General features: G+C 60.6%; 1 protein-coding gene across 3 annotated transcripts in view; it reads left to right on the plus strand.

Annotated features, from left to right (window-relative positions):
* The window catches only part of RASA3 (RAS p21 protein activator 3), a 139,577-nt gene that overhangs the window by 119,774 nt on the left and 7,073 nt on the right, over positions 1-12,730 (plus strand). For 2 of the 3 annotated variants that reach the window (XM_062193894.1, XM_062193896.1), the window contains 3 exons: positions 574-656; positions 9,174-9,382; positions 11,041-11,144. In XM_062193894.1, the coding sequence (XP_062049878.1) occupies positions 574-656; positions 9,174-9,382; positions 11,041-11,144 (396 nt within the window). The remainder of the gene's footprint in view (positions 1-573; positions 657-9,173; positions 9,383-11,040; positions 11,145-12,730) is intronic. The other variant, XM_062193895.1, reaches the window with a different exon arrangement.

A 12,730-nucleotide genomic window follows, 5' to 3' on the forward strand; every position in this document is an offset into this window, starting at 1 on the left:
GTCCTGGCTTCAGTCCCTGCCCCTGGGCCCTGCTTGTCCTGAGCTGGACCCAGCTCGCCTTCCTCTTGCCTGGCTCTGTGGCCACAGCTGGCCCCGAGGCAGATGCTGGCGTTCCTGAGGGCTGGGGACTAGCCTTGGGGGAGGGGCTGTGTGTGGGAGGGTCTCTTGAGCACAAGAGCGTGGCCGTGGTCAGCTTGGCCCGGCCACCCCCTGGGAGAGGCCAGGCGCAGGTGCCAGTGCAGGACCCAGGGACTGAGGGCCCGCAGTGCTCTGTTGTCCTTTTGGCTGTTTTCTTCTGGACCTGCAGTGGCCAGATCTAGACTGAAACATTGAGAAAGCGACGTGTCTGCATAAAGTGTTTCTTGGAGGCACCGTGTGAGAAGGCAGGATTCGGGCCCTGCCTGGACAGGGTGAGGGCTCCGGCCCGTGGCTGCGAGGTCCGCTCACCCAGTGCCTCCTTGAGGAGGAGAGACCAGGTGCTGTCCTCGGCAGAGCTCGGCAAAGGAGCCGGGGCAGGGGCAGACTGAGCAGAGGGCCGGCACGGGCCACCGCTCAGGCCCCTCTCTGCTGCAGGAGACCAGCCCCTCTACAGCATCCCCATCGAGAACATCCTGGCCGTGGAGAAGCTGGAGGAGGAGTCCTTCAAGATGAAGAACGTGAGTGTCCCACCCGCAGACGCCAGCACCCCCTCCCCCCGGCCCGGTACTCTGGTCCTGTCCCTCTCAGCCAGGCCACTCGCGGGCTCACGAGTGCATCCAGACCTCACGCACGCAGCCCGACACGCCTGGGGTGGAAAGTGCTGGAAGGTGGAGCCTGCACTTGGTGGCTACGTCCTGGTGGCTCCTGGGGCCTCTGTGAGAGGCGACTGACGCTTTGTCACGTTGGCTGACTTCCAGTTTACCGTGTTAGGAGAACAAGGCGTCCCCACGCACCCTTCCCTGGACTGTGTCCTGGGGGCCTAGTGCCGTGCACTCACCCATGCAGCGAGTCCTGGTCCATAGTCAGGCTTTGCCGGTCACCCATGTTTATAGCTGCTGCTTGTGTGCAGGCCGGGCTCTGACACAGGGATCACTGTGGCCCCTCAGCCCCCAGGCCCTGGCCTCTCAGTGAGCCACTGCCACTTCTTAGGGACATAGCTCAGAGCCCCAGGGCTGCTCTCTGAGGCCTGCTCCTGTAGCCACTGAGGGTCGTGCTCGGGGGAGCTGCTGAATGTACTGGTCGTTCCCTGGCCACACGGCGTCTGCACACCGGCCCCACGTGTAGGAGCTGTGGTATGGTCGGTCTGTGAGATGAGGATGTGGGCGGGAGTAGCTGCCTCACTTCAGGAGCAGGGCGGGGCTGGAGGGGCCCAGGGTGGGATGTCCCTCCTGGTCCCTGCCCAGGGCACAGCCACGCCGGCCTCTGCCTGTGAGCCTTCTGCCAGATGTCCAGGCCACCTTTGCTTAAGCAGGGCCAGCATCTCCAGAGCCCTCTCTGCTCTGTCCAGTGGACGGTCCTGACTGAGCCACAGAGGGAGCTGGGGGTGCACACAGTGGCTTGTGGTCCCTCATCCTGCATGGCTGTCACACGGGCTGAGGGGCTGAGGGGGCCCCTGCCGGCCAGCTGGGGTAGACGCTGGTCTCGTAGCTGGCTGTGCGTCTGCAGGTTTCTGCATTCTCCTGTTTTCTCCCCCGGTTTTCTGAACATGAATTTTATTTTCTGTTAACCTGAGATGTATTCCTTCCAAGTCACCTGGGGTCTTTTTCACAAGGTCGGCTGTGAATAATAAATGCTAGTTAAAACTGGAAGTCCCTCACCTTCACTCTGCAAGGGGAGCCCAGCTCTGTGCCCAGCTGTACCATCTAGGTGTTCACCCCAGCTCCGAGGCCAAGCTGTGCTGGCCATCTGGCGTCCACTTCAGCTCCGAGGCCCAGCTGTGCCAGCCATCTGGGCGTCCACCCCAGCTCCGTGCCCAGCTGTGTTGGCTGTCTTGGTGTCCACCCCAGCTTCAGTAGCCGCGGGAGCCCCTTAAACACTGTGGTGCTGCTGCTGTGCCCTTACCAAGGGTGGTGCGCACAGGGCAGACCCTGGTGCTGCACCATCCTGAGCTGGGATGGTGCCTGTCCCTCTGTCCTGCCCTGACCTGCACAGTGGACGTCACAGGATAGCTCAGGGCTGTTGTGGCTGATGAGTTGTCCAGAAAGAGCGACACTTGGGCCTCTGCCAAGCTCAGTTCATCTCCTTCCAGGTGATTGAGTGTTTTTACTGTATTATCAAGGAAAAGTCCAAACAGAACCTTGTGATAGATGTGGCCAAGTGTACAGTGTAACCCAATGTACAGGTGTAGCCAGTGTACAGTATGGTCCAATATACAAGTGTGACCCAGTGTAGGAGGGTGACCAGTGTACAGTATAACCCAGTGTACAGATGTAACCAGTGTGACAAGTATACAGAGTGACCCAGTGTACAGTATGGTCCAATATACAAGTGTGACCCAGTGTACAGTATAACCCAGTGTACAGGTGTAGCCAGTGTACAGAGTGACCCAGTGTACAGTATGGTCCAATATACAAGTGTGACCCAGTGTAGAGGGGTGACCAGTGTACAGTGTAACCCAGTGTACAGATGTAACCAGTGTGACAAGTATACAGAGTGACCCAGTGTACAGTATGGCCCAGTGCACAGTATGGTCCAAAATACAAGTGTGACCCAGTGTAGAGGGGTGACCAGTGTACAGTATAACCCAGTGTACAGATGTAACCAGTGTTACAAGTATACAGTGTGACCCAGTGTACAGTATGGTCCAATATACAAGTGTGACCCAGTGTAGAGGGGTGACCAGTGTACAGTATAACCCAGTGTACAGATGTAACCAGTGTTACAAGTATACAGTGTGACTCAGTGTACAGTATGGCCCAGTGTACAGATGTAACCAGTGTACAGTGTGACAAGTATACAGAGGAGTGACTCAGTGTATAGTGTGGCAAATGTACAGGTGTGACCCAGTGCATTGCTGTAACCAGTGTAGAGGTGTAACCCACCATACAGTGTGACCAGTGTACAGAGTGATCCCGTGTATGACGTGACCTAGTGTACAAAGTGACCAGTTTATAGGTGTAACCCAGTATACAGGTGAGACCCAGTATATGATGTGAGCAGTGTACAGAGTAACCCAGTGGATGGTGTGACCCAGTGGATGGTGTGATGAGTGTACATGTATGACACAGTATACAGAGAGACCCAGAATACAGGCGTGACATGGTGTACAGTGAGACCCAGTGTACAGTGTGACAGTATACAGTGTGACAAGTGACCCCGTGTATAGTGTGACCCAGTGTACAGGTATGACCCAGTGTACAGATATAACCCAGTGTACAGATGACCCAGTGATGGTGTGACAAGTGTATATGTATGACCCATTGTGCAGATGTGACCCAATATACAAGTGTGATAAGTGTACGCGTATGACCCAGTGTACAGATGTGGTCCAGTTTATAGTGCGACCAGTGTACATGTATGACCCATTGTACAGATGTGACCCAGCGTATGGGTGTGACCTCATGCACAGTGTGGCCAAATGTACCATGTGACATAATTTGGAGCCCGTTGCCAAAAAAGGACTTCGCCCTAATGAGGTCTGGAGGTGGTCTCAGTGTTGGGGACAGTTTTGTTTCTTTTCAAGTTCACACTGCTTCTTGTGCTTCTTGGGAGCAAGGGCTGCGTGTGGGTGGAACCCTGTCTTGGTCACTGGGGAAACTGCTTGGCCAGGGGTTCTGGTGGCCTGGCAGCCCTGGGAACAGCCAGGAGCCATCTGCAGAACGTTCATGCCGGTCTCAGGGTCATCTCCAGCCATCACCACCTGAGACAAGGCAGTGGCACTGTGTCCCCCATGTCCAGATGGAAAACTGGGACTCCCTGGGGCTGGCACTCCTGTCACCTATGGGGAGGGGTTGCATCCAGAGCCCAAGGCACCCCTCAGCCCGTCTGGATCCCCACCCTGCTCGGTCTCCAGCTGCTTGCCTCTCTGTTGGCCACCACTGCCCCACTGTGGGTGTGCTCCGGGAATCGTCCTCAGATCCCAGGGCCTTGCCCCTACCAGGCTCACCAGGAGCAGGCAGGGCTGCTGGCGTTGTCTCCTGGACAAGTTGTGTGTTCCATGTGTGGGTGGAGGAGCCCGGCACACACACTCTGCTGGTGTTTGCCCATCGAACAGGGCTCTGGGGGAGACCCCGTGCTCGCTGCGTGCAGAAATGTCCTGGGCAGAGCGGCTGTGCCCGTGTCCTGGGGCTGGCTCTTTTCCCCTCTCTCCATCAGCAGCAGGCTCACACAGGTCACACAGGAGCTGATAGGCTGAGCCAGTGGCTCCCGGCTGCTCACTTCTCACTGGGGCTCAAGAACCAGGTTCTGCCTGTCCTTGTCAGTAAGAAGCTTTGCTGGATGCCAGGAAGGGAGTGAGACCCTCCTGCAGCTCCAGGACCCCCAGGGCCTGTCCCCTCCTCCAAGGCTGTCTGAGAGGACCTTGGGAAAACAGGCCACCTAGAGGTGTTCCTGGCCTGAGGGGCCTAATACCCCAGCTGCTGCCTCTGGAGCAGCTTGGTGACGGTGGCCTCAGGCTGTTCATCAAGGGAGCTGTGTCCTGGACCAGCGTGGGCCCCGTAATCCGGTTTCAGCTCTTTCCTAGTTTTAGCACGTGCTCGTCAGCCATGGCCTGTGTGTCTCATGGTGCTGCTGGGCCCGCACTGTGGGAGGGCCAGCCTGGGCCAGCCAGGACGCCCTCATGACCAGACTCATGCAGTCTGACGTGCACATGTGAGCACATGCGTGTGAAGGTTGCAGGGTGGGGCGGCTCCTGTCTCTAAATGCGACCCAAGCTCTTCACCCTGAAATCTGGAGTCACAGCCACAGCCCCCATCTGCTGAGATATTCCCCATCCCCGTGGAGAGGCGGCCGGCCTTCCAGCTGCTGGGCTCCCCTCCTGCCTGTTCCCCCAGGGCTCTGCTCATCCACAGCCTGCACACACCCCATTCTGGCCTCTTCCTCCCAGCACCACTGGAGGACCGGAACTCCAACCCTTTCTCCTGCCCTGGGACCTGGAGTCATCTCTCTCCTACTTGGGTCTTTGTGCCCACTGTCCCTCCTAACCTCGGAACCTTGTGCACACCACCCTCCTACCTGGGAACCTGGCGCCCACTGTCCCTCCTACCTGGGACCCTGTGCACACTGCCCCTCCTACCTGGGACCCTTGTGCCCACTGCCCTTCCTTCCTGGGACCATGTGCCCACTGCCCCTCCTACCTGGGAACCTTGTGCCCATTGTCCCTCCTACCTGGGACCCTGTGCACAATGCCCCTCCTACCTGGGACCCTTGTGCCCATTGTCCCTCCTACCTGGGAACCTTGTGCCCATTGTCCCTCCTACCTGGGACCCTGTGCACACTGCCCCTCCTACCTGGGACCCTGTGCACACAGCACCTCCTACCTGGGACCCTGTGCACACTGCCCCTCCTACCTGGGACCCTGCGCACACTGCCCCTCCTACCTGGGACCCTGTGCACACAGCACCTCCTACCTGGGACCCTGTGCACACTGCCCCTCCTACCTGGGGCCCTGTGCACACTGCCCCTCCTACCTGGGGCCCTGTGCATACCGCCCCTCCTACCTGGGACCCTGTGCACACTGCCCCTCCTACCTGGGATGCTATGCATACCGCCCCTCCTACCTGGGAACCTTGTACAAACTGCCACTCCTACCTGGGACCCTGTGCACACCGCCCCTCCTACCTGGGAACCTTGTACATACCGCCACTCCTACCTGGGACCCTGTGTACACTGTCCCTTCTACCTGGGACCCTTGTGCATACTGTACCTCCTATCTGGGAACCTGGTGCCCACTGTCCCTCCTACCTGGGACCCTGTGCACATTGCCCCTCCTACCTGGGACCCTTGTGCACACTGCCCCTCCTACCTGGGACCCTGTGCACACTGCCCCTCCTACCTGGGACCCTGTGCACACTGCCCCTCCTACCTGGGACCCTGTGCACACAGCCCCTCCTACCTGGGATGCTGTGCATACCGCCCCACCTACCTGGGAACCTTGTACCCATTGTCCCTCCTACCTGGGACCCTGTGCACACCACCCCTCCTACCTGGGACCCTGTGCACACTGCCCCTCCTACCTGGGAACCTTGTGCACACTGCCCCTCCTACCTGGGACCCTGTGCCCACCGCCTCACCTACCTGGGACCCTTGTGCACACTGCCCCTCCTACCTGGGACCCTGTGCACACTGCCCCTCCTACCTGGGAACCTTGTGCACACTGCCCCTCCTACCTGGGACCCTGTGCACACTGCCCTTCCTTCCTGGGACCCTGTGCACACTGCCCCTCCTACCTGGGACCCTGTGCACACTGCCCCTCCTACCTGGGACCCTGTGCACACCACCCCTCCTACCTGGGACCCTGTGCACACTGCCCCTCCTACCTGGGATGCTGTGCATACCGCCCCTCCTACCTGGGACCCTGTGCACACTGCCCCTCCTACCTGGGATGCTGTGCATACCGCCCCTCCTACCTGGGACCCTGTGCACACTGCCCCTCCTACCTGGGAACCTTGTACAAACTGCCACTCCTACCTGGGACCCTGTGCACACTGCCCCTCCTACCTGGGATGCTGTGCATACCGCCCCTCCTACCTGGGACCCTGTGCACACTGCCCCTCCTACCTGGGAACCTTGTACATACCGCCACTCCTACCTGGGACCCTGTGTACACCGCCCCTCCTACCTGGGACCCTTGTGCATACTGTACCTCCTACCTGGGACCCTGTGCATACCGCCCCTCCTACCTGGGACCCTGTGCACACTGCCCCTCCTACCTGGGAACCTTGTACCCATTGTCCCTCATACCTGGGACCCTGTGCACACCACCCCTCCTACCTGGGACCCTGTGCACAATGCCCCTCCTACCTGGGAACCTTGTGCACACTGCTCCTCCTACCTGGGACCCTGTGCCCACCGCCTCACCTACCTGGGAACCTTGTACATACCGCCACTCCTACCTGGGACCCTGTGCACACTGCCCCTCCTACCTGGGACCCTGTGCACACCGCCCCTCCTACCTGGGACCCTGTGCACACTGCCCCTCCTACCTGGGACCCTGTGCACACTGCCCCTCCTACCTGGGACCCTGTGCACACCGCCCCTCCTACCTGGGACCCTGTGCACACCACCCCTCCTACCTGGGCCCCTGTGCACACTGCCCCTCCTACCTGGGACCCTGTGCCCACCGCCTCTCCTACCTGGGAACCTGTGCACACAGAACCTCCTACCTGGGACCCTGTGCACACTGCCCCTCCTACCTGGGACCCTGTGCACACTGCCCCTCCTACCTGGGACCCTTGTGCACACTGCCCCTCCTACCTGGGAACCTTGTGCACACTGCCCCTCCTACCTGGGACCCTGTGCCCACCGCCCCTCCTACCTGGGACCCTGTGCCCACCGCCTCTCATACCTGGGACCCTGTGCACACAGCACCTCCTACCAGGGACCCTGTGCACACTGCCCCTCCTACCTGGGAACCTTGTGCACACTGCCACGCCTACCTGGGACCCTGTGCACACTGCCCTTCCTTCCTGGGACCCTGTGCACACTGCCCCTCCTACCTGGGACCCTGTGCACACTGCCCCTCCTACCTGGGACCCTTGTGCACACTGCCCCTCCTACCTGGGACCCTTGTGCACACTGCCCCTCCTACCTGGGAACCTTGTGCACACTGCCCCTCCTACCTGGGACCCTTGTGCCCATTGTCCCTCCTACCTGGGACCCTGTGCACACTGCCCCTCCTACCTGGGACCCTGTGCACACAGCCCCTCCTACCTGGGACCCTGTGCCCACCGCCTCTCATACCTGGGACCCTGTGCACACAGCACCTCCTACCTGGGACCCTGTGCACACTGCCCCTCCTACCTGGGACCCTGTGCACACTGCCCCTCCTACCTGGGACCCTGTGCACACTGCCCCTCCTACCTGGGACGCTGTGCACACTGTACCTCCTACCTGGGACCCTGTGCACACTGCCCCTCCTACCTGGGACCCTGTGCACACTGCCCCTCCTACCTGGGACCCTGTGCACACTGCCCCTCCTACCTGGGACGCTGTGCACACTGCCCCTCCTACCTGGGACCCTGTGCACACTGCCCCTCCTACCTGGGACGCTGTGCACACTGTACCTCCTACCTGGGACCCTGTGCACACCACCCCTCCTAACTGGGACCCTGTGCACACTGCTCCTCCTACCTGGGACCCTGTGCCCACCACCTCTCCACCTGGGACCCCTGTGCACACAACCCCACCCATTCTGTGACCTTGGCACCGACTCTCCCTTCTAGCTGGGATCACCCCCACCACTTCTCCGTACTCTGCCCAGTGAGCTCTTGGCCACTCTTGGAGCACAGCTGGAGCCCTGTTCATTGAAAACTTCCAGACCCCAGGAGGCTGTCCCCTTGTACAGGCCCTGTGTGTTGTTTGTTTTCATCTTTCTGGACGTTCAGGACGGCAGAATCTGCCACAGTGTGCCCCCAGGACACAGGAAACCATCTGGCACCCAGGAATGTTTGTTGAATGAATAATAAATGGCAAAGGCACTGGGTCCCGAGAAGCCTTGTGAGGAAGTAACACCTGCTAGGAGGAGGAGTCCCCGTGTGGTCGGGTGGGGAGAGAGATGGGCAGATGGGTGAAGAGCAGGTGGAAGACCCTGGGGTGGGGCTGGGCTGTGGATGGGAGGTGAGCAGGACGAGCTCTGGAGCACCTTGTATGAGCACCCATCTGGCCCCGAGCACGGTGCTCAGCCTCGGGGGCTCCCCAGGGACTCCGCAGGCTCCTGCTTTGCATTTCTAGTGGTGGCATCAGGGGACGTGCCCTGACCAGGCTGACCCTGAGTGACCTGGCCTAGTTGTGCCAGGATCCTCTGTTCTCTGCACCCCTCCTGTCGGGTTTGAGGGTGGCAGGAAGCCCGTGACCCCATGGCCTCTGTGTCTCCTGGTGCTCAGTGCCGCAGAGCCCAGGTGATGGCCCCTGTGTCCATCCATGCCACGCCAGCTGCAGAGCCCACCTAGGCAGTGGCCCTTGGGGATGATGGCCGACTGCCTCTGGTTCGGCCGCAGAGCACTGCGCGGCCCCCCTTAGCCTCTGCCTGTGCGCAGATGTTCCAGGTCATCCAGCCCGAGCGCGCCCTCTACATCCAGGCCAACAACTGCGTGGAGGCCAAGGACTGGATCGACGTCCTCACCAAAGTGAGCCAGTGCAACCAGAGGCGTCTCACCTTCTACCACCCGTCTGCCCACCTGAACGGGCACTGGCTGTGCTGCAGGGCCACCTCGGACACGGCGCCCGGCTGCTCCCCCTGCACCGGGTAGGTCTGTGCCTCCCGTGCAGCACGTGTGCTGTTGGGGGAGGTTCGGCCGAGAGACTGAGTTGAGGCACAGCCACACCCACACGCACGCTGTGCCTAGCAGCCGTTCCTGCTGTTGTCTGAGGAACCCCTTGTTGGCTCTACAGGCAGGCGGGAGCTCCAAGTCTCCAGGGTTCCTCCCGGCCAAGGCCAGGGCCAGCCTTCAGGGCAGGAGGAGGAGGCAGGGTGGAGGAGGGGCTTGAAGCAGGGGGACCCAGACCGGCAGGGGCAGGAGGCTGCCCATTCCTCCTGAGGGAAGCGTGGCTCTGTCTCCCTCCTGAAAGCTCCGTGCTGCTCACAGATCCTGCTTAGTATCCCCAACCAGCACCCCTGGGTCCCTGCACCCCTCCTCTGCCCCCGGCACTAAGGCAGACCTGTCCTGCTGGGCCTCCGGGGGTACAGCGAGGCCGCGTTGTCCCTCAGGCTGTTTGCTGTGAGGTCGAGACCCTTGCACTCCACTCCTGCAGGTGCCATTGCATCCTCCCAAAGCTCTTGGGGGTGGAAGCTCAGATGAGTCCCCTGTCGTGCTCCCAGGCGTCTGTGTGTGGCCAGGGCACCCAGGCCCTCCGGGGCTGGGCAATGGGGCCTCTCCTCTGCTCTCACTCCCAGCAGGAACAGGAGTCCCTGCAGCCCACATGATTGGGGCAGTCAAACCGTCAGGGGCCACATGCCAGAGAGGTTTATTCCAGCCACTTCTGGCATCTGCTTTCTCACTTGGGTGGGTATGTGGGTCCCAGGAGATTCCAGTCACCAAGGTTGGACAGTCCTTTCTAAGATTTATTTATCAAATTTTTAAAGATTTCTTTATTTATTTATTTGAGAGTCAGAGTTACAGAGAGAGGGAGAGACAGAGGTCTTCCATCCTCTGGTTCACTCCCCAAATAGCCACAATGGCTGCAGCTGGGCTGATCCAAAGCCAGGAGCCAGAAGCTTCTTCTGAGTCCCCCACATGGGTGCAGGAGGCCAAGCACTTGAAACATCTTCCACTGCTTTCCCAGGCCATTAGCAGGGAGCTGGATCAGAAGTAGAGCAGCTGGGACTTGCACTGGCTCCCATATGGGATGCTGGGGCTGCAGGCAGAGACGTAACCTACTCCACCACAGTGCCGGCCCCTATTCATCTATTTATTTATAAGGGAGAGAGAGGGGGGACAGGGGTCTTCCATCCTCTAACTCATTCCCCAAATGGCCACAGCAGTCAGGTCTGGGGCAGGAGCATGAAACTCTGTTCAGGTCTCCCACATGGGTACAGGGGCCCAAGCACTGGGCCATCTTCTGCTGCCTTCCCAGGGGCATTAGCTGGGAGCTGGATTGGAAGCCAAGCAGCAGGATTCAAACTAGCGCTCTGACACGGGATGCTGGCGTTGCCAGTGGCAGCTTAGCCCACTGTGCCCTGCCAGCCCCCGGGCCTTTCGTCTCTAAGCGCTGTCGAGCTTCTCCCCACACCATTCACATGGCCAAAGCTGGCTCTGGCCTCCTGGCAGCCAAGCCAGGTAGGGAAAAGTTTTCACGTCTGTCTCTCCATCTTTCTGCAGTGATTTGAATAAATTCATGTCAGGATGAGCGGCATCGCTCAAAAATAAACCCCTTGTTCTTTGTGTTCTCGCTGTGCCTGAGCAGTGGCCTCCCAGCAGATATCCAGCTGGCCATCGACGGGGACCGGGAGACGGAGCGCATCTACTCCCTGTTCAACTCCTACATGGGCAGGCTGGAGAAGATGCAGGGTGAGTGCAGCCCTACACGTGGGAGCTGCCCGTGGGGGCCACAGGGGCCTCGGGGATGCCTGGCCGGGCCTGGGGCACAGCCGACCACAGGGGGCCTCGCCTCGGGGATGCCTGGCCGGGCCTGGGGCACAGCCGACCACAGGGGGCCTCGGGGATGCCTGGCCGGGCCTGGGGCACAGCCGACCACAGGGGGCCTCGCCTCGGGGATGCCTGGCCGGGCCTGGGGCACAGCCGACCACAGGGGGCCTCGCCTCGGGGATGCCTGGCCGGGCCTGGGGCACAGCCGACCACAGGGGGCCTCGCCTCGGGGATGCCTGGCCGGGCCTGGGGCACAGCCGACCACAGGGGGCCTCGCCTCGGGGATGCCTGGCCGGGCCTGGGGCACAGCCGACCACAGGGGGCCTCGCCTCGGGGATGCCTGGCCGGGCCTGGGGCACAGCCGACCACAGGGGGCCTCGCCTCGGGGATGCCTGGCCGGGCCTGGGGCACAGCCATTCTGCAGAGACGGCCACAGGGGAAAGGCCCTGCCAGAGCATCTGGTGCCGTGTGGGCCACACACACTGGGGAAAGCCTTGTACAGCTCAGGCCGCTGCTGGGTGTGTGCGTGATGGCAGGGTCTACAGGGTGATTTCAGAGAGGAGGTGGGGCCTAACTTCACTGTGAACCACTGCATTGTTTAGAAGGCCTTATGTCTTAATAACCTTCCACAAGGGTGTGCATGTTTGTGGACACGTGTGTTACTGTCATGACCTGCAGCCCCAGGCATGTTGCATGTTTCAGGTACCTGCTGCTTTGTTGGCCTTGATCTTCCATTGCTCTGTAGAATTGCTCAGGCAGCCGGGGCAGCCTGCACAGCACAGGACGGTGGTGTGAGGCCTGTGACCCAGGAGGGCTGCACCGTGTCTCTCCACATGGGGCTCTGGTGGGTCTCAGGTCTGCCTGAGAAACTGTGTGGCAGGAACAAAGCGGGCAGTGCCTGGAAACAAGCCTGTTAGAGGTCCTTCTCCGGTTCCCTGACCTGACCCAGCAGTATCATGTATGCCTTGGCTGGGCGTACGCTCAGCCACCCACCCACGAGCTCAGCTACTCTCGTCCTCCAGGCCCCACCAGCAGCCTCAGTGTGACTCTCACTGGGGCGTGCACTGCACCAGGAACACATGCACACGCATACATTCATGTGTGTATGTACACACATGTGTAGCCATGTGGACTTACCCACATGCATTCATGCACACGCACAGTCATGTGCACACACATACACAGCCATGCGTGCATGCATTTGTGCACCCACATGCAGAGCCCTGTGCACATGCTCCCAACCCTGCAGGACACACATGCGTGTGTGCATACCCCTAGCACACAGGTTGGGCAGAGGACCTACCTCTGAGTTTCAGGACACGTGTAGCTGTGGCCTTGCAGCTGCACAAGGCCTCAGGGCGGCCCAAACGGCGGAGCAAGGGTGGGCTCAGTCTTCTCAGCCCTCTGGAGTGGAGGAGCCTTGGAGAGATGGGGGCCACCCTGCTGTGGCCTAGGTTCCCGAGTGAGGCTTCCTGGGCTCCCTCCCATGAGCTGCCTTGAGCCCTCCC

The sequence above is a fragment of the Lepus europaeus genome, chromosome 6, assembly GCF_033115175.1.
Source record: "Lepus europaeus isolate LE1 chromosome 6, mLepTim1.pri, whole genome shotgun sequence".
Classification (NCBI taxonomy): Eukaryota; Metazoa; Chordata; class Mammalia; order Lagomorpha; family Leporidae; genus Lepus; species Lepus europaeus.